Genomic DNA, 22,601 nt, shown 5'->3' with positions numbered 1-22,601 from the left:
AAATGACAAAAACTCTCCAATAAAAGTTCCAAGTTTTATCAAAAAATTGCTAAAATTTGAGATATTAAAAAGTCGAAAACTATTCCATGGCCAATAACAAGTTCTCAGTAACTTATTATTGAACACTTAATGAGGTTTTCTGGCCCCTGGGTATAGAAAACCTTGAATATTGACAATAAAAATTTTAAAAAAAAAATGCAAAAAAGTTTTTTCGTTAAAAAATGTTGAAAACCATTCAATTACCACTAAAAATTATGCAGTAATCTGTAATCAAGCCGATCAAACCATAGAGAAGGTTCCTTGACAGCTAGGGCTGGAAAAACCACAAAAAATGACAAACATTTTCCAAAAGCTTGAAAAAATTATGAAAATTAGTATAAATTTCGTGTTTTTGTTTGGATTACCAAAACATAGAGCCCTTAGAATGGTCAAAAAAGTACTTATGTCTTGCAAAAGACCTTTATCAACTTTAACCAGCCTCAGCTTTAGACTGGTCAACCAAAAATTTCGAAAAAAAAAACAAAAAGAACACAAAAATTGCAACATTTTGGGCTCAAAAACTCCTAAAAAATGTCCTTTTAACCTTAAATTACGGCCTTTCCGGTAGCTTCATCTCACTAAGCACTTGAAGAACTACTGAACCCGGCTAAGGGCCTCTAAAAAAACTTAATGCCCGCTGGGGGCTTCCTGTTTACCCGTTTGAGGTCGAAAAGTCAAATTCGTCAGACAAAAAATCGGTCAAGCGAAAAATCGCATAAAAAAGACCAACAAGGCTAGTATAATTGCAACAAACTTCGTTTGAGAGCAATTAATTAATAACTGATTTTAAAAAAACTAATAAATAACGGCAATAATAAAAAGCGGGATGATCTTATAGAAAAATTTTTTACCAAAAATGTTACGTCACAAGATCTGTTCTCTTAAATTGTCGGTTCAATCAATGACCCATATAACCCCCATCCCTCACACGCGAACTAAACACAAAGAAACGATTAAAATAGACAAAACCAAACCTATTGAAAAAATTTTCAAGATACAATCTCTGAAAAGAGAAGACATCGATTTAAAAAAAACACAACGGGAGAATTCCGGAAACGTATCAGTTAAAGAACCGTCTCCTCCAAAAAATGAACTCCCTTAATGAACTGATCCTTACTAAAATTTTACATTAAAAACTGAAGTCAAATATAAAAAGAACTTAAAAAAAAGAAAAAATTCAATAATTTCTTCATACATTAAAAAAACAAATAAAACCCCTTCTTTAATCAAGTTGTGAACACTAAAGAACTCACAAAACGACAGACAAACAATATAGACTACGAGTTTCTCAAAAAATAGTAAAAGAAACAAAAAATTATCAGATGTAGAATGCTGAGATGTTACATTTCGACTAGGAATCTGAATAACGTATTGCTGCTTCTATTAGGTGCTCTCAAACAACCTTCAATTAATGTCACACACATTCACTTCACCCCATCTCTTTGAATTAAAGTTAGGAAAAGTCCATTTCAGAGTAAGAAAGTCATTTTGGGGAGTGATGAAGTCACGTGTGACCAAACATTTCATCACGCGAATGAGTAAAAACTAGCTCCACTGAGAGTGAAAAACGACGTCGCGCACACAATATGGTCGTTACAAAAATTTTGACGACGAAAAAAAACATAGCCACCGAATTGCTAGAAAAATCCGACGTTGACCCGGTTGACGCATATTGGGAATGAAACAGAAAAAAAAAACAATAAGAGATAGAATAAGAGAAAGAATTTTTCTAAGCGTCAATTTTTTTATTTGGAGCGCAAATTTTGCATATTCTGTTAGATTCTAAAATTCAGCTTCATTCAGCTTCTAAAATGAGAGCTATTAGGCATAATACTGACACCAGCTAGCATTCGCTTTAATGAACTTTGAGAACCTAATGCACTATGATTTAATGACCTCGCTTTATATGTGACAGTCGAGAGTGGCGTGACAGCCGAGAAGTAAGGTGTGTGATTCACACGCCAAGGATTGAGAGTTCAATCCCCTGCCTGTGTGAAGCTGTTCTGTGTGAAGATGAGCTCTTTCTTAACCATAGCTTCAGGTTGACTATAGCCTGGCTGATGTTCGCTGCAATGATGGTACCACGTGAAAGTCTCAGACGCAAAAAAAGTGACCATAGTCACCAAAAGAGCAATGCTGCTCATATGAAGAACAGTCTGAAATGTGGGGAATAAGAAAAAAGGGCAGCTGAGAACAGGCCGCAGTAGCCTAATGCTATTCCGCTGCGGTTACGTAGGAACCAAAATTATTAAAGTTATCCTGTCTCATCTTTTTATCTTTCGATTTTTCTCTTTTGACTTTGACCGTATTCATTACATTGCGTAATTCAATACGTAAAAGATTTAAAATCCATTTAGTTGAAACAGTGAGTGAGGTAGGTCAGCAGTCAAACGTGAAAATCATGACTTATGTAAAACGAAAAACGTGATCAAAAGGTAAAGCAATTTTAAAAAAGGAGAGCGCCTAAAAAATAGCCGCTGAGAGGCTGACGGTGGCTATTAAAAACCAATAGAGGGCCAATAATAGCCTAAGCAATCGTTGTGCGTCTTTTAAAAACGCTAAAATTTTTTAGAACTTTTGCCATAATTCTCTGTAAAGAAGCCGTTTATAGGGGCAAAATAGCACGCAAGTGGTAGCTGAAGACGCTTCGAGCAATGCAACAAAATAAAACAAGTGGCAAAAAATTGTTAAAAGAGCGTGAATATCCGAAATTGCTAGGAAACCTCTAAATTAACATAGATTTGTATTAAACACCAAATAAAATTCAAGCACTATGAAAACATATTATTCGCAAAACACATATTCGGAACTCTTAACCGAAAAAATAGTCGTAATAGCGAAACGCGTGTTTCCCACCTCAATTTCTAACTCTTATGGAAAAAGCAAAAAACCACTCTTTTCGCTTCTGTCTAAAATTTTGTACAACGCTCGAAGCAATCCAAATTTTTCAATTCCTGAAAAAATTTATTTCATGTCTAAGAATTCCCTCCAATAAAATTCACTATAATACAAAACATAACCAAAATAACCGGACGAACTGCTCTCAAACAACTGGCCAGCGCTTTTCTTCGTCATTAGCTAGCCACGGTTTAGGTAGGCTGGATTTAGCTTAATTCAAGGGCCTGGTTGGAGCAAGGCAGAGGAGTTCACGTGAGGGGGCACGTGGAGTGGGGGGATAAGGGGAGGGTGATTGAGCGCGCTGTGTTACAGGTCGACCGCTGTCCTGGCTTCTGTAATGGGGCTTATATCAGGGATGAGGTGGGGTTGAGTGATGGCGGGGGTTTTGAGGGTGAAATGGAAACTCTCAGAGCCGCCCTTGGCGCCATAAATTTATGTCTCCAAAACTGTTTCGGTGAATCGCAAAATTAGCGTCTAGGAAGCTGAAAGGCTCTAAGAGTTATTTAATGCCCTCCGGCAGAAATCAAAATTGCTGAGGGATCTTAATGCTGCAGACGATAAGTCAAAAGGGTTAGACGAAAAATCGGCCAAGAGAAAAATTCGGTTAAAAACCACAGGACTAATATAATTGCTACAAACGAGTTTTTTAAATATACAACACCGTTATTCGTCTTCGATTTGTAAAAAGAAAGCGCAGCAAAACAATCTTAATTATTTGGATTGTAAAAAATAAGCGCCACAATAAAAGCCGCCTGAGAAGATGAGGGCGGCTATTGAAAAGGAAACTCTTATCTCTACTGAGTGTGGCAAGAAAAACTTCTGAATTCATGTCCGTTAGACAAGGTTGACTGAAAACTATGCTGTGAAATAACAAAACCACAATGTGGATTCGATAGAGACCGTTATAAATTTCAGAAAGAGTAAGCTTTTTTAAATTTATTTTGCCAGAAGTGTTTCGACACTTAAACTCAACAAGCTGCGGTCTGTAACCCCATTTGTCACCACTGTGCGCGCGCGTGTATACGTTGTTATGTATATCTTGTACAAGACGTGAAATATTGATCGCAATTAAGGGCATGTACGAGTTAGGATTTTCTTCTAAAAAGGAGAATTTCATTCATTTAGGGTTCATTTCCAATCAAGTTCATGATGTGTGTTATTTTTGTGTATAAAATTTCCTCGGTTGAACAGATACAGTGAACAGCTCACCTTTCATCAGCTTCCAATTTTGCCATATCGTTCACAGCTCTGGTGCACGCAGCCACAGTCGTATCACCAGATAGACAATACTGCGCATGAGCATGCATAGTGTTCAGGACTTGCAGTCTCTCCTTCTCATTTGCAGGTGGTTTGTGCAGGTCCACCAACTGCAGGGAGTCGTCCTCACCAGAGTGACCATAAATGTCGTATTTGAACTTGGACTCGTAGCCTTTAAGAGCTTCCATCACCATACACACAGCTTCTGCAACAGAAAAAAAAAGGTCAAGCAGGTGGAAAAGCTGAGAATGTTATCAATTTCAATTCTCAAAAAATTTTAAAATTTTTTGAGAATTGAAATTTTAAAAATTTTCATTCAGTTGGAACTTCGCTAAATAAGTTGCAGGTTGCTAAGTTTTGCAAGCATCCTCGTGATCTGCAGTCTCAAAAAGATTTAAAAAAAGACGGACTAAAAAAATTTAGTCTTTTCATTAAGAAATGAGATGTTAAATTTTGATTAAGAATCTGTATAACTTATTGCTGCTTCTATCAGCTGCTCTCAAATAACCTTCATTTAGAGCAACACACAGGTAGACAGTCATTTTTGAAAGTGAGGTAAGTCGCGTGTGACCAAAAATTCAATCACGCGAACGTACAATAAAATTCGCCCCACTAAGAGTGAAAAATGACGTCATGTACGCAATTCTGTTGAAATTGCATGAACCAAGGAACAAAAGACAGATTTGAAGTCATTGTAACGTCATATGGTCGTAACAAAAATCTTGAAGACGAAATAAAAACATAGCAGGACAAGTCCTGACGTATAATTCAAAGAATTTTCATTGACTAAACAGAAAACTAGATCTAGAACGGACTATGAATGGATTGGGAAAACCATTTAGAACAAAATCCACTCAACAAAACATACCCGGCAGATTGCCGGAAAATAGCCGCCGTTGATTCCAATAAGCATGATTGGGATTGAAAGAATAGAAGATATTGAAAAAGATTTTTGTACCAAATTATTCTTTAAGTCCGATTTATTTTGATGGCATTTCGTAGTTGAACATACTTCTGTTTCTTAGAGAGAGGCTACAGGGTCTACTATCAATACCAATAAGCATAAGATATGGTAACTAAAACTTATAGGAACGACGCTCAAATAGCGGGCATCAAAAATTGGGCTCTATGGGTTTACCCCGTTTCTATTCCTGACTTCAATTTTTTATACTGACTTTGTTCATTTTGAATTGCTTTGCTGAGCAACTGATGTTCAAATTCACTTTTAGTAGACTGAGAGAAGAGAGAAACTAGCCTAGAGAAATCAAAAAGATTTCACGCAAAATGTCGGAAAAGCGGCCAAATGGTAAAGCGAAAAAAAGTTCGACGAAGTAAAAAAAAATTAGGAGCTCTATAATAGCCGAATGAGAAGATGAGGGCGGCTATTAATAAAAAAACAGTAAAAATTAAAGTGAAATTGCCACATGTGAACAAAAAAACTAGCGAGAAAGCGAAATTTCACTCAAACACCGTTTTCTCACTCTACTTTAAAATTAGAGCGAAAAAATTTTACGCCCAAAAACCACTCGCTTTTTCGCTCCACTTCCTGTTTCGGTGTGACCAAAATCACTAGTCCAAATTGACTTCAAAAATCATGAAAATGTGTGAACAGATCTTAAAAAAAGACAGCGCCCCAATACAATTCAAATTCTTTGAATTGTAATAAAAAACCAAGAGAAGGCCAATAATAGCCCCAGCTATCGCTACTCGGCTATTAATAAGTTTTTTTTCAAATAATTTGCTTCCATAAGCTTGTGAACTGCTTTTACGCTGCTGTTGACTTGTACAGTTTACTAAGAAGACTCCTTTATAATAAATCGACTGGATTTTGATAACAGAATGGAAAGAAAAAAGAACAAAAATTAACCGACTAACGTCGGAAAAATTGATCTCGAATGACGGGCTGCGCAATTTAATTCAGGGCTGTAGCATTTTATGAGTGCAAAAATATCAGCCGGGGGTAGGATTCGCACCACAGCATCCTGAGTCCAATGGGCTATCAGGGCCTTGTCATCTACTCTCTAACAGTCGGTTTTGTTTGAACAACAAACTTTAATTCGGAGTGAGAGCAATTTAATTCATTAAAAATCAAGAAGTGCGTGAAAAACGCAAAATGGTCAAGTGAAAAAAATGCATAAAAAGACATAAACGTTTCCAATAATTGCGTTTCATTCGAGAGCAATTAATAATTACAACTACGCATATATTTTTCATACTTAAAAACAAATCCAAATACTATCGAACCCATCTGACGCTGCAGTCTCTGATCGTAGCCATTGAATCGGTACATACTCCCACTAACATCACACAGCAACCTCAACAGCTTCGGTTTCTCCAATTGCTGTCCCGGGAGAGGTTCCTTCTCACCTCTGCGTTTGTACACAGACTTCTCACCCAGAATCGAGTCCACTATTTTCGTATCATCAAACTCACCAAGTGTCTGATGTTTTAGCCACTCTCGGTCTTTTCGCTTAGCTTCAAGGCTCTCGATTACAACTCTAGTTACAAAAAAGACGAAACTTTTCGATCAAAAATGAGATCAAAACAAATATTTGCAAGCGTTCCACTCATCGTGAGTTTAAAATTTTACATTCCTAAAAAAATTTACATTTTTTACGAAAATGAAATGTATTTACAATCGTGTTTAACAAAAATTAAATAAATTGGTACAAATGCAGAGAAGCTCATAAGAACATACACAAAATTTTTAGTTTAATCACTATGCTCCTCATCTGTTTCCTGGCCCCTGCCACGTTAAATGGCATGCTCACTTGCTTTGGTTTGTCATTTCTATGTTAGCGGTCAAAATTTAATGCTGATATTGGCAAACATTACAATTCTTGCTTCCTTGGTAGGTTTGATAGCTGTTCTCGTGTATCGTTGTTGCATCTTTCTATGCACTTTGAACGTTTTTGTCAGATGTTGAATATGAAGCGGCTTATCAGATTTCATACATCCACTTTTCATGATTCTTAAACACTGCCACTGATTCCCGCATCCATCAAAGTAAATTTTGAAGTTAAGTTCCCACTTTTCTTCATTACCTCTAGTCTGTACGATTGGTGAGTTAATGGGCTCTCTTCCAGTCAGTTCCAGCGTCCGATAAGAGCGTAAGCCATTGAAGTAATGTTTTGCATTTCTTGCCTGACCATGTCGACAGTCGTTCAAGGGTTTGCAGCTATCCGACTGTGACAATTAAGACTGAGCAGTCGTTCGGATGTATTGCAGTTCGGATCTATAGCGGGTATTCTTCGTTGTAACTGATGTTTCCTCTTGTCAATCAAGCAGCAGTTTCCTTTCACCATCTTCCAATATTTCAAAGCTCTCCGATATATGTTGACTCCGTTTTTCTTCGAGTGAACAACTGCTGTTTTCTATGCATTGGCCAAACCATATATTATCCAACCTATTAAAGTTATCAAAACCCTCCCCCACTCGCGCTGCGCTACACCTCAACTCATTTCATTCTTTTCATGTTTCGCTGGAAGGTTCCGTGTAACTATTTTCATGCCAACCTCTCTGGGTTTAAACCGCTTTATCTCCGTTTTCTTAACATTCGAGCTGCACAAGCTTTCGTTTGCTCCTTTTTGGTTTCACCTCTTTGGCCTGTGCGACTTTCTGAGTTCTCTAATGTTGAATTTTTTCCTTGTACTCTTTTCCAATTGCTGCTCAGGTTTGGGGCAGGGAGCTTTTGTTTTTCACGCACATGAGGCTCGTCGGCCAGCTCGAGGTGCTGTGTGGGGAGGACACGGGAAGACATTGCCCTCCGCATTCTTTCGGGGGACCCCCTAATTGGGTGGCATTTGTGAGCACGCAGGGATTTCCTTTCAGTTGGCTCTAATATTGACGGACGTTCCCGCGCGTGGTCGCCGCAAGTCGTTTCGTACCCTCATTTTTGCCTCCGTGAACTCCTAAGTCAAGGTGGAACTGGAGGACAGCATGTTGAATGCAGTTTTCACAATCAAGTCGTACCTGGCTGCTATGACTCTTTTAATTTCACTCCCGCTGAGGCCAATTTATGCTAAGGCAGTTAGAGGTGGTCCACAACTTCCTGTCACACAAATAGACACAGATCTGGACCTTGCTTGCCTTCGATGTCTCCAGCTCCTAGGAGTAGCTGAATTAAGTGGACTGGTATTATTTATACAGCACTGAAAACTCGTCCTAAAGGTATCCACAGGCTCTCACAGTCTATTTTTGTTTGCGGAGATGTTTTGCCTGGCTGGAGTTTATCCGATCCTTTGGGCTTCCGGCGTACACTGCTTTCATATTTGCGCATTTCAAGACCCATTTCTGGATCCCCTGTTGAACTGTTTGACGCATATTTACGCTGTCAGAACGCTCCTGCTTAAGTCACGTGGAAGACTACCAAACCACAATCCTTAGATACATCATCACATTGACAACTATAATCTTCAATTTCAAATTCCTGTCGATTCCAGATTTTTCGGTATGTTGTTCAATTTCTGCAATCTCACATGATCAGAACATGGTCAATCCTGGGTTTAATCATAGAGAAAAAATGGTTAATTTTTACTCTGCCATGTACATAAAACTAACCTGACAGAGTTGATGTGTGATTTGACTGAGTCGTAGAAGGAATTGTAGACGTCAGCCTCAAATTCACTCATCTCGATCTCTCTCAGTCTCTCCATGAACGCCTTGTCCCGCATCTCTTTAGCAGCCTAAAGAGAAAACTAGAGTTTAAATTTAGTTAGATCTAAATTATTTTCACAATTGGGTGCAGCAGGAAGTTTAGAAGAGCATGCGTCAGAAGTTTAATCAATTATATTAATGAATCTGACTTCAAAACTGTCATACTTTTTCCAGAGGGAATTTATTCGACTGACTGTTAGATCATAAAAAAACTCAGCTGTAGTCTTTTTTGGTTACAAAGAAAATGGCTCACACAAGGTAGTAAAGACTCTAAAAAGATTTAACAAATTAGCCAGAGAAAATCAGTGCGTGCTTCACGGAGAAACAGTTTTGAGTCTGATTCAGAAATCTGTAAATGAAACTGCGTCTTTTATTAAGACATCGGCAATAACACTGATACGAATGCCACGTGGTTTTTTAAATTCGATTGAACTACACGATATGCGGCACACTGGAGTAGCTAACATTAACTGAAGGCTAACAAAATTAAAATATACTCGCATAAACTCGCATAATATCCACGATTGATTTCATGACTCACACCAATACAAATAACCATAAGATATGGGAAATGAAATCAACTGAAACAACGTTAAAGTAACGGGCTTCTTTATGGGTTTATTGTTCTGACCCTCTTGAGGGGGGAGGAACTAAATACTCAAATGGGTTTTTTTTTGGTTCAAACAATTTGACCGATCGATATATTCATCGTACAGAGCTGTGAGTGGTATCAATAAAAAGCCCCTCCAGCGTAGAATATGGAATTAATTGATTTTTTTTTATTTCGTATTTTACAGGGAGTTATCGGTTGTTGAAGTTTTGTGAATAATTGACGGATTTCCGATGCTTTTATTCACATTTTCCGGAATTTCGCCTAAAATTTCGGCTAAAAATTGTTATAAATAGTACTCTTAATATTATTTTTAGAGACACAAAAAAGTAGTGCTGACAATTTTCATTTAATTTTTCTGGCTAAAATTGGGGCTAACTATTTCAAAATTCAGCCTTTTTCATCAAAAATTGCCCGAAATAAGCCTCTTTAGTCCACTTTGATTAAACTTGCCCGAAGTACACACCCCAAAAACAACAAACACAATCCTTGTAAACTACAAGACAGCTAGTTTTATTTTCACTTCCATTGAGGGTAGTCTAGAATCAAAATTTTGCCGTTTGTTGCTAACTTTACTGTATGATAATCAAAAACGCAGCATATATTTTTGATCTTTTAACTAACAAATTATCTAGATCTTAAGAATTCGAAACAATTGAGTGCTCTAAATGGAAAAACAGCAGTAGCAGGGTTAGATTTGGTGCAATCTTGGACTGTTAAATCGATAAATAAATCGAATTGTAATCAGTCGGTTTTTTTAAAAAAAAAATTAAGAGCTTTTTACGTTCATTAAAGAACAGAACAATTCACATCAAAACTCACTGTGGATAGGTCCAAATTGCTTTCTAAGCAGTTCCAATTTATTGTATCTATTATCTTTACTCGAAAGATTCTGGTCGTATTGACTTTCGAAAATGCTTGTTTTTTCAAATGAACAATTGCTTAATGAACTTTGCCACGATTTTTCTCTTAATATGGTCACCTTATAGCATAGTTTCAGCAAAGAAAAAATAGTTATTCATCCTCTTCTTTCTAGTATATTGAACTTTAATTTTTTTGCGGTTTTACGCGTTAAGTAATGGTTTTCTGGCCTTGATACCACTCGATATCACAATTTTTTTTTTTATTTTTAGGTATTGGCCAATTTTTCACGTCTTTTTCTGTCGTTTTTTTTCACATTATCATATTATTGACAGTTCATATAGTGAAATATTGGCGTTCAAAATAAGGCACAAATGAATATATAACAGCAGTGAAAGGCATATCATATGGTTTTAACGGCTTCGACGCCCCTTTCTCGAAGAATTTAAGTTAAATTTTTACAATTGTCTTTAATTTTCGTTTTTACTTTGTCTTTTTAGTCGTATGAAACAACCTGGATAATGACATATTTAATTGGAATTTCATAAAGGAATAAATTAGCCTTTGTTCTGATTGGAGTAGATAGCTGATGGCTTTCATGACAATTGTTTTCAAAAATAAAAAAAACTCTTTTTTAACGTTTTAAGGTTCTTTAACACCTCATTTTTGTTGTTTTCTGTCTATTTGTTACCTAGTCTCGTTAATTACAGGTCATAAAACAGATTTTTCTTGTCGAATGAAGGTGCAAGTGCACAAAATTTAATCGTTTTTTAATAGAATTCGTTATGAATTTACTGGATTCGACAAGGTTTTTTCGCACAAAAAGCAAACTAATTTTTGATTTTTGTCTATTTTTAACGCTATTTTTGCACACGTAAGACATAATCTGACTTATGACAGGTCTCAAGCACGTCCTTTGGGCGAATAGGCGAACCTACTTAATTGTTTCATGTTGTAGCTAATGGCTTTCATGAATTTGAGAATAATTGTTTTCAAAAAAAACAAGTGCTAATTAATTTTGCCCTTTTTCTCTTTTTACTTGTTATCTACTCTACTTAATGAGAAGGCCGATAACACATTTTTGGCGTTCGATGAAGGCTCAATTGAACAAACTTTGAGGGGCCAAATATGGCTTTACGGCATCGACAGCGTTTTTGTAACCGCTTAAAAAATTGATTATTGACAGGTCTTAATGCCCTCCTATAGAGGTGTGTGGGTTTTCAATTGCCATCCAATGTTTTTCCCTACTTTGCAATTAATTGTTCTTAAAAATTTAAGCCAATTTGTTCTTTTTCTGTTCTTTTTTGTCTAATTGTTACAGAGCCTTTTTATTGATTGGTCCCATATCTTTTCTAGTGAAATACAAGATATTTTGTTTATTTTCACTTTTTTCCGACGCTATTTTGAGATTGTTAGCAAGCTTTTTTTAAAATGGACATAAAGTTTTGGATGTAATTAATGTTTTTTGTTATTGCTGTTTGATTTTGTTGTTCGTCTTGACTTGCTTTCTTAATAATGACTGATCTCAGGAATTTAATGCATCATTTTTTACTCCACTGAGTTATTGGAGTTGGAGGCGATCTTTGTTCATACTCATTTTTTTGAGGTTTTCTATCTGTTCCTCATTTGGTAGACATTTACGGTAGACATTTTGGTAGACAAAATGTGGATGAGCGGGGTCGGAACTTTATGTGCGAACATACATTACCGAGCCTCCTTGTCATATTTCTATATTTGATTTAGTTTTTCAAAAGTGATCTCTTTCATTCTACATCGAATCCTGTTCGCGCATTTTCAGCAGAATCAACGAAAAATTAACGCAAAAAAAGTATTGGAAAGGCGGCAAAATTAGGTAGAGCGAGACAAATTTTTATTTGACGAAGTATAAAGTATAGCAGGACACGTCCTAAACTACAGTTCAAAAAATTGCTATTGACTAAACAAAAAACAGCACGCAGAAATGACTATGAATGGATTTGGAATACCATTTAAGAAAAAGGTAAAAATAGAAGTCAAATTGCCGCACGTAAATAAGATACAACTACCGAGAAAGCAATTTTTTCTTCAAACACCATTTCCAAGCTACTTAAGAATTAGAATGAGAAATAACCACGCGCAAAAAGCAATCTTTTTCGCTGTGTTTCCTTCTTCGCACGACCAAAATCATCGCTCAAATAATGCTTTAAAAATCATAAAAAAGTGTGATATTTAAAATACAGCGCTCCAATACAAATAAAATTTTGAGCATGCCGAGAGAGCAGTACCAAAATGTAAAATTTCAACTTTTGTAAAAATACCGAAAAACATCCAATAGAACTTTATTGGACGCTCAAATAAGGTTGAGTAACCTTGAGCACGTGAGGCGGTACATTTTGCTTCATCTCATCTGGCACTTGAAACACTTGGTGACCCAGATCTAGTCTGTAGGGTCCACCAATTCCACCCATGCCGGCTGTGTCTGCGCCTCCCGATCCACCAGCCCACGTATTTCCACCGACATGAGGGTTGCCTGAAATTCGTAGGAATAAAATCAGGCACCTTTTTCGTTTCCCCTCGTATGTTATGCTACCAGCAGTAACAAAATGTGAATCATTAAATTGCAAATAATTTTATGTTAACATAGAACGTAGATGCTGCAGCTACTAGAAAGACTTTAGTTTGTTCTAAATTGGAGGCACTCGAGATAAAGCGGGATAAAGCTCTAGGAACATTTTTAATATACGAAATTTTATTGCATAGCTTTGAGGTGGAATGGACGCAAATGGAGAAGATCGAAAAGCTATTCGTCAACTAGGAATCCCCGAGAAAAGGCCATAGATTAAAAACAATCAACGTGTTTTTTAACATAGCCGGCATTGCACCTTGACATTCTGTGAAATCAAAACAAACAAAGAAAAGGCCGGGATAAGATAAACTGATAGCCTGTAACTAAAATTCTACAGGTTACAGTAAAGTTAAAACTTCTTCATGACACCTGACAGAATAAAATATTAAAAATGAAACGAGCCCTGTTAATTTTTAGACTCCCAATGAAAAATATTGGAGCATTAAAATCAATTTTTGTGTGAGTTCAGTCAACAACTTATAACACCAATGACCTAAAATCGTACGCAAAGAGTAGGAAACTACGTTGTGGACACATATTGAATTGCTGAGAGGTAGAAAATGAACAAAAAAAATGGTTTTAAGAATAATCGATTGAAACAACAAAAAGAACACAACAGAACAAATCCGAAGTTACAATCCCAAAAATTGAACAAACTAAAGACCTGACTATCATCCGCATCAAAAGAACAGCTATTATTAGTCATCAGAATATATCCCCAGACAAGCATGAAAAATATTAAAAACTCAATTCACTTTTTATTTTTTAAAATTAGAATTCTCTACGTCATTGAAACTATTAACAAATATTTGGTAAACATCTACAATATATGACCATCGACAGTAAACACCACTTTTGTAGGGACAAAAGACAGACGTAATAAAATGAGAAAAAGAGAGACGCAGAAAAAAAATCGGCAAATTCAAATTTAAAAAAAGGCATTGAAACTAATCGTTATCAAAGTAAAAGAGCACGTATTTAATTTATCAAATCTATAGACCATAAAAATATCGATTATAAAAGAACATGTTAAAAATTTTTTTTATATAAAATAAGGAGGCTCGGTAATGTGTGATTGCACGTAGGGTTCCAACCCCGCTCATCCACAATTTTGGCATAATTGTCTACCAAATGAGGAAGATAGAAAACCCCAAAAATTCCAGAAATTTTCAAAAAATTGGTGTATGAAAAAAAAGATAACCTCCGAAGCAAACAACTCAGTGGAGTAAAAATTACTGCATTAGATTGATGAGATATGCCAATATTAAGAAAGCGTGTCAAGACGAACAGCAAAATCAACAACAACAAACTTTAATTACATTAGAAAATTTATGTTCGCTTTAAAAACAAAACTCAAAAACACAGTCAAAATAGCGTCAGATAAAACTGAAAATAAACAAAATAAATTGTAATTCATCAAACAATTAGACAAAAAAGAACAAAAACAGTAAATTTGAAAAATTCGCTTACTTTTTTTAAAAAACAATCAATTTCAAAGTAATGAAAACCATTAGAAATCAACTAAAATATCCCATGGGTTTATGATTACCAGTGTATCTAAAGATGGGAATTAAGAACTGTCAGTAATCAATTTTTATGCGGTTACAGAAAGAACAAATAGACAACAAAAAAAATCAGTTAAATTTAGCCAGAAAACGATTTCGAAGCCGTGAAGCCAGAATCTGGCCCTGATAATATGTTCGGTCGCATCTCCTTCGAACAGCGATAATGTATTATGTGAACTCTCATTAAGGAAACCAGGTAACAAGTAGTCAAAAAGAAAAAACGACAAAAATAAGTGATACCTGTTTTTTTCGAAAAAAATTATTTCCAAAAACATGAAAGCCATTAATTACAAAATGCAATAAATGATTTGGACCTATCACTAGTGAGCTTTGATTTGAAATGTTCTGTTATTAAATTAACAATTAAAAAAGATAGAATTTTTTTTAATAAAAAACACCGACTGATTACAATCCGATTTTTTTTGGATTGTAACAGCCCGAGATTGGCCCAAAACTGGCTCTGCTAATGTTATTTGTCCATTAAGAACACTTAATTTTTCGAATGTCGAATGTAATAGATATAGATATTTCGTAGTTAAAAAATAGAAAAATAAATGCTGCGTCTTTGATAATCAACGAGTAAAGTTAGTAAAAAACGGCAAAGTTTCAATTATGGAGCACTCGCAATGGAAATTGAAGTAGAAATAGCCCCCTTATGAGTCTACATAGATTGTGATAGTGCTTTTTGGGTGTGTACTTCATGCAAATTTAATCAAAGTGGACTAAAGTTACTTAATTCGTGCTGTTTTTGATAATCAACGAGTAAAGTTAGCAAAAAACGGCAAAGTTTCAATTATGGAGCACTCGCAACGGAAGTTGAAGTAGAAATAGCCCCCTTATGAGTCTACATAGTTTGTGATAGTGCTTTTTGGGTTTGTACTTCCTGCAAATTTAATCAAAGTGGACTAAAGTAACTTAATTCGTGCTGTTTTTGATGAAAAAGTCTGAATTTTGAAATATTTTGCCAATTTTTTTACCAAAAAACAAAACATAAAAAGCTGACAATATTTTTTGTCTTAAAAAATAAAATCAACAACACTTTCTTCAAAAAATTACCAAATTTTAGCAAAATTGGCAAAATTTAGTCAACAATTCCACAAAATGTGAATAAAATCAACGGAATTCACTCTATTTTCTCAAAAGTATGAGCCTCAATAACTCCCTGTTGAAAACGAAAAGAGAAAATTTTTAAAATTCCATATTCTACGCTGGACAAGCTTTCTAATGATACCAGTCTCAACTCTCTACGATTAATATATCTATCGGCCAAAATTGTCTGAACAAAAAAACCCATTTGAGTATATAGTTCCCCCCCCCCCCTCAAGAGGGGTCGGAACAACTAAGGGATCACATTAAGAACAGAACAAATGCACGCAACAATAAAAAGTTCTCTTGCAACGACTAGTTTAAACCAATGCAGCTTTACTTCACTGTTCTAGATTTCTGTACTATTCACAATATTCTAACAATTATTTCATCGTTAAGTTATGCAACTGTCCATATCGCAATAAGAGTTTAATAAAATCTAACGATGTATTACCATTTCCACAAATGTTTTGTCCCATCCTCAAAAGTTATTCTGGAAAGATACTTCAATAATGTTCCTCTGAAAGAAGAGATCCACAACTGAGTCGACAGACACGCAAAGAGTGATAATGAATGCAAACAGCACAGAAATATTGTTCAATTAATTGTAACTGAAAATCGCCCAATCTGATCTTCAAGTGTCTCTCTCCTCACAGCAACAATATCCATAAATAAAGTCTAAATAATTCAAACAAGAAAAACCTATCATGACAACTACAGAAAAGAATTCCAAAATTTCAAAAAAGAGCACAATGGTCAAAACTTTGAATTAATGGGTATCATTATGCTGGAGCAAAAAGAACTCAATAAATTTCCAATCAAATGCATAGGTCATCATAAGCACCTTAACCGAAAGATGTTTGACGCAGGATATGACTGCCAAAAAGTGTGTAAAAAAGACAAAATGACAAAAATAGCATCCAGAAGTCTAATAATTGACACAAATGGGCTTAAAATGCTTTAAAACTTTCACTTACTATTTAAGTTAATAGGAAATACTGCTTTGACAGTACTGACTTTTTTAAAAAAAACTTTTTACAGACATTTAGAAATTTCTGCCTTTTGTGGACATATGCGATGTTTCAATGTCACATTTACTCACTTACTGCCTAAAACTTGAATTGTTAATAATGTGACGGTAAAATTGTTGACAAAAGTTACAAAAGATGAACTATTAATGTATAATGCTGACATAATTCCGTCATATTTATCAATAATTGCCAAAATTTAAGAATTGTGCATGTGACTGATAATTTCCATTTGAGCGTAGAACTAGTGTTTTCTACTGTCACTCTTGTCCGTAGACGCTTATAAACCTAATCACAATTTGCAGATAATGCTTACATTTTCCAGTTAATTTACTCGATCAAATAGGACGTTTGGCAACGTAATGTGATTTTTAGAGTCAAATAGGATTAGTGATTTTGGACTCAACGAAACAGGAAGTTGGCTAATTTCAAAGTTGAGTAAGAAAATGGTGTTTGAAGGACAATTCGCTTTTTCGATAGTAGTTTTTCGTTACAGGCCGCAACTTGACAGATTTTTCTTCCGATTTTTTAATCGGATTTTTTCTAAATGATTTTCCGAGCCCATTCCTAGTCATTTAGAGGTCTAATTTTCTTGTTTACTTAATAAAAATGCTTTGAATTGTAAGCCAGGAGTTGTCTTGCTATGGTTTTTATTCAGCATATTGACCTAATGATATGCAGCATCCTGTTTGAGTGGCCTTTATTCGATTACAAAACAGATCACCATAACTCTTCTTGGAGCCGAAAAAACAGAAAACAGATCATCATAAAAACTACTCTCCCGTTTTCTAAACCTAATACAATTCAAATTCTTGATTCAGAAATTCTTAATTGTTGAAAAACCACCGATGAGATCAATAATAACTTCGTTATAGCTTCGCATCTATTAAAAAGAGCAGCTTCGGCTCTTTGAGCATTTTTCCACCAACGGAAAAAAATTTGGATGTCCGCTAAGAAAAATCCACCAGAAATAGTAACCAAGCTGATTTTAAATCTAAAAAAACATACCAGTAGCATCCATCTTTCCATGTTTGGGACCTGTCGCTTCTCTCTGTGAATGACGAATTGTGATTGGCTCATCCGGTCGACCAATCATATTCATCCATTTTTGATACGAACTGCGAAGCAATTCGTAGTTGACCTCCCACTGTCTTAATGTTCCCCACGGATCACACGTATAAATATTGGAGTTGCCGTCAGATGATAAAACAATGTTCTGATTGTTCATTTGGGTTAAATAACTCGACATCGGATGATCGTATTTGTTTTTAGGAATTGGTAAATATCTCAGCGACTTGGAACGCACGTTGATCCATTCTAACGCATAAGGATAGGCAACCAAATCAAAGTGGTCTGGTAAATGTTCTTTTGGTACGTATCTGGAATCAACAATCGAAATGGAAGCAAACGAAGGGCTCAAAAAGACTGATGACAACGAGTTCTTCAATGCATGATTCCTGGGGACTCCAATGATCTCCCCATCGTCCAGATCTGGGAATCCTAAAGAGATCCCAATCTGGGTTCGATTTCCTGTAATCAGTTTGGCAGGTGTTGATATTGACTGATTGTTCAAAAACTCAGACACCAAAGCCGAATCAAAATAATCCGAACAAGATAAAACCGAGTCATTCGTGTTCATATCATATTTGTACATGAAAAATTCTCTCGAATCGTCGTTTGCAAACTTTTGTCCTGTAAGAGAGAGTTTATTAAGCTGATTTTCTGAATCAAATATAGCAAGTTCGTTTTCCGATAGAAACTCAACAGACTTAGCATCTATCGGCAAGGTTAGCTGCCCAATTTCAGAAATGATGAAATCTAAAATAACAATTTTCTTTCCATTTGTGTCGTGAAATACAAGCTTTGTTGCATCCGAATTATTTGATAACATGCGAACAGAACCTGCTGCAATTTTAGCTCTCCTGAAAACCGAGTTGAGAGCGTTGGGGGATGTCAAATTTAACATAATGTCCAAATAAATCAACTTTCCTTCGCTTGTTTTCGGATCAACTAACAGCAACGCATTACTTTGAGGTGAAAAGCAAGCAACTGAAAGATTACCGTTGAAAAGTTTTTCACATCTGATGAAATTTAGTTGCACATTAGTGCAAATTTGAGTCCGATCAAAAACCTTGCTGATGTCGAAAGATTCACATTCATTGGTGCTTATTCTATCATCTGATCCATTAACAATAATTCTATGAAGTTTTGAAGGAAATAAAGAAACCAAAAATATTTCCGGATTGGTGCTTGAATTGGCATCTTTGTGAGAGACAGGCAAAGCCTTCATATCACTGACGGCTGCGCTTTTTGCGATTGGAATTGCCCATATTTTGCTCTGCTCTTGAAAGAACTCGGTTCTAGGAGCATATGTTTGCATTTTGAGAACTTCAGTTTTCAACCGCGTTTTATTACTTTCAATTTTGCTAGCTAGAATATCATGCATAACCTGAATAGGTTCATCGGCTTTGCATTTGAGGTCAGATAGTTTCTCAAAAGCTGGTAGTGGAATCGTTTTGGCCATGTGAATTTGAGGGATTCCAGTTTCGACCGGGAACCCGTTTCTTTTTAAGACCTTGTTTACCTCTTTCAAGTTTTGTTCATCGAAGCTGTCAAAGTCGAAGATGTTCTTGATGGCTCGTGGAATTCCGTCATGTGGAAAATTCTGCAAATGTTTCACAATGTTTACTAATTCCCTTGTTGAATATGGATACGACAAGCTACCACTGTTTGTTAATTCCCTGAGTTCGTCAAATGCGTCAATGAGTCGGGTTATAATATCCAGATCAACATTGGGAGCATATCTGGTCAACATTTGGATTTGAGATTCTTTTCCTGGATTGTCAATAGCATGACATGAAAACAAGTCGCCCATAGCAGCGAAGAAATCATTTCCCAAAAATGGGAAACCAGGTCTGTTTGCCAGTACTATCATTCTGAAGTTAGGATGACATACTATATATTTGTCTCCATTCCGTTCTGATTTTGTTCTAGAACTTTCTGGAACAATTTTTCGTCCATCGGATAAGTACATGAAACTGTCTTCGACCAAACCTTTAAGTATGCTGGTAACGTGAGTCGGAGCTTTGTCCGCCTCGTCAATAACTAACGCATGACCATTTTTGACAGCTCTGATCAAAGGCGAAGCTTCATACACAATTTTACCATCTTTTACACCAGGCTGCACCGTTAAAGCCTGAACTGTCGTGTCGCGATGTAACTGAATATACTGTCTGGGTTTCCCAATTTGGGATAACATTTTATCGACCAGTTTGTTTTTTCCAACACCTTGATTGCCAACAATCAACAGGTGTTCACCGACTGAAAAAGATTGCATCATACTTTCAAGAATCCGCGATTGTTCCTCGTTTTCGTAAAACAAAGTCCGAGGTACCAACGATTCATCAAGTATTTCACCATGCGAATTCGAAATAACATTATCAGTAGAAAATTGGTTAGAATCAATGGATTCGGGTTCCAGTTGTTTTTCCAACCCGAACAAGTTCGACAAGTTTTGGCTTTCTATGAACTCATAAAACGCCTTTTTAGGTAATTCAGGAAGAAACTGAGGCATGAAAGCGCTCTCAACAGATTTCTTTATTTCAACATTTTTGTTGTTTGAAAAAATGTTTAATAAGCGTTTGATTTGTTTTGTAGACAAGCAACTCGAAAGTGTTTGCAGATTTTCATCTTGGGATTTTCTTAAACTCTTGGACAATTCACAGAGATCAGAAATGACTTTCGAATCAATATCCGGAAACATCTTTCTGAACAAATCGATTTGTTCCCGTTTTCCTATCGAATCGACTAAATGAAAGTGAAACATGCTTAGAACCTCAGAGTTAAGCCATTTTGAAACGCCTTTGCTAATCGGGGGCTCGGCAAGCGCAAAAACCCGAAAACTCTCCGGGATCTCAAACACTCCCAAACTATTCAACTGATTTGAATCTTTGTCCATCTTTTCTTGCAACATTTTAAACTTCAAATTAGAGGTCAAACGTGTACCGTCGAAAAGTGTGACCTCTCTATCGTGCACTAAGCTCTGAATAGCCGGTAAGGTATCTTGCTCAATATGATGCAACCCGTCAAGTATCGTCAATTTGCCCTCTAAAGCAGCATCGATCAAGGGAGAATGGTTCCAATAGGTATCACCGTTTGCCTTGGTTGACCTTTGCTGAAGTAGATCACGTGCTGTGATGTCATTGTACATCATGAAGGTCTCACTTTCTTGACCTTTCATAGCAGCGAGATGACGCGCAATTGTTGATTTCCCAGACGACTTCTCTCCAACCAAACATATATCAACACCCAAGTCAAAGCTCGTAGAGATGTCTAAAAATCGCAACTCATTGAAAAAGTCTTAAAACAAGTGCTGATTAGCGCAGGATTATTACACCAAATGTTCCAAAAACTAATAAAAATCAAGTTTATAAAAATAACTTAAGGCTTCAAATTTATTAAACTATGAGTGCAATTATAGTCCTTGCATGCCAATGCCCTTTTTCTGCAGTTTGTTCGCAAAATGTCACAAATGTCACCAAGCATAGCCGGCAGATTGATCACAAATAGCTGCGGAATAGACTTAGGTGCTGAAGAATACCGGTAGCAATATATGCAAAATGAGCTCATGGAGTTGCTGATGCATCACGTAATACCTATTTAAAAGTTTTTTTTTCAAATTGCTAATTTTATTTTGGTCACCATGCTGTATTACTAACAGTCTTCATTATAAGGAAGGTCTCTCATTGACCTTGACAGTCTTTAGATTCGCGTTAATTAGCCTTACTATTACAATTTTAAAAAAAAATAGAGAAAGTTTTAAGTCATTTATGGCCCAAAAATTGTCTTGCAATTCCACCTAAAACTCACTGCCAATTAATTTAAGAATTGACATTACGCACATAAAAGCATTAAGAGAGGAAAGAAAAGATCAAACATAGCCGACTAGCGTCGGAAAAAATGCTCTCGATCGACTCGTGGCAGTTGGACCGGGAAGAGAGATATACATAAATTCGCAAAGGGGAGAGCTTCAAATGACGTCAACAGAAGTTATTATATATCACTACAACCACCAATAAAATTTAAAGTGAAAAATAAACCAACTTCGGCTCACTTTCCAATGGAAATTTAGTACTGAATAGCCGCAACTTCAGCTGTGCTGACACATGTGAATGAAAGAGAAACTTAGGTCAAGCAAAACGAAAAAGTCAAGGGTTTAAAAATCACTCAAAAAATCCACACAGTCAAGCAAAGATTTTTGCATAAAAAACCAATGCGTTTACAAAATTTGTTGGAAAACATCAGTTACTCCGGAAAATTTTGGCCCATTGTTAAAAAATTAAACTAACCACCAAAAAAAATTCAGTCGACTTCCAGTCTCCAAAAAGTCAACATTGCTCGCAGAAATCCAAATATAGCAGCTGCTAACCCCTTGACGCCTATCGGGAATGAAACAAAAAAGACACGAAGTGACAGCCTTTTTACTGAGCCCAAAAAGAGTTCTTAATTAGCGTACAAATCCAGTTACGAAACTATTTAATTTGTTTCTAAAGAGAAGTCGACGAAGCTTACTACCAATATCAGCTAGCAATCACTAATACCCCACTAAACTCTGATAACCCAATGCACGATGACTAAATGACCGGGCTCTATCATTTGATTCCGTTTCTTTTAATTTTGCTCCTTTGACCTCAACAGTATTCAATAAATTAAGTAAATTTCTTTGAGTGAATTCTAAGCTCTATTCGGAAGAAACAGTGACTGAAATAAGTCAGAAATCAAGTTTCAAAATTGTGCCTCAAGTAAAATGAAAGACGTAATCGAAAATTAAAGCGAATCAAAAAAGACGGATGCTAAATAATAGCCGTTGAGAAGTAAGTAGGGTCGTCGAGGTTGGGAATGTGTATCTCCGAGGAAGAATTGAAAAACCAAAATCGTTCAAAAGCTTTTCAACCTGACATTTCTTCCTTGAATAGTACTCACCGTGCCAACCGAGT

The 22,601-nt window shown here is 36.0% G+C and overlaps 1 protein-coding gene across 1 annotated transcript in view; it reads right to left on the bottom strand.

Moving 5' to 3' along the window:
- The window catches only part of LOC142344769 (von Willebrand factor A domain-containing protein 8-like), a 102,439-nt gene that overhangs the window by 47,317 nt on the left and 32,521 nt on the right, over positions 1–22,601 (bottom strand). Inside the window, exons 7-11 of the mRNA XM_075396686.1 lie at positions 17,614–20,937; positions 12,670–12,830; positions 8,755–8,879; positions 6,439–6,692; positions 4,147–4,399 (exon numbers count right to left, since the gene is read on the bottom strand). Coding sequence (XP_075252801.1) covers positions 4,147–4,399; positions 6,439–6,692; positions 8,755–8,879; positions 12,670–12,830; positions 17,614–20,937 — 4,117 coding nt within the window. The remainder of the gene's footprint in view (positions 1–4,146; positions 4,400–6,438; positions 6,693–8,754; positions 8,880–12,669; positions 12,831–17,613; positions 20,938–22,601) is intronic.

Source organism: Convolutriloba macropyga, chromosome 8 (genome assembly GCF_964194025.1).
Source record: "Convolutriloba macropyga chromosome 8, txConMacr16.3, whole genome shotgun sequence".
Classification (NCBI taxonomy): domain Eukaryota; kingdom Metazoa; phylum Xenacoelomorpha; order Acoela; family Convolutidae; genus Convolutriloba; species Convolutriloba macropyga.
The sequence above is the reverse complement of the archived record's forward strand: the minus strand, read 5'-3'. Positions and strand labels throughout refer to the sequence as shown.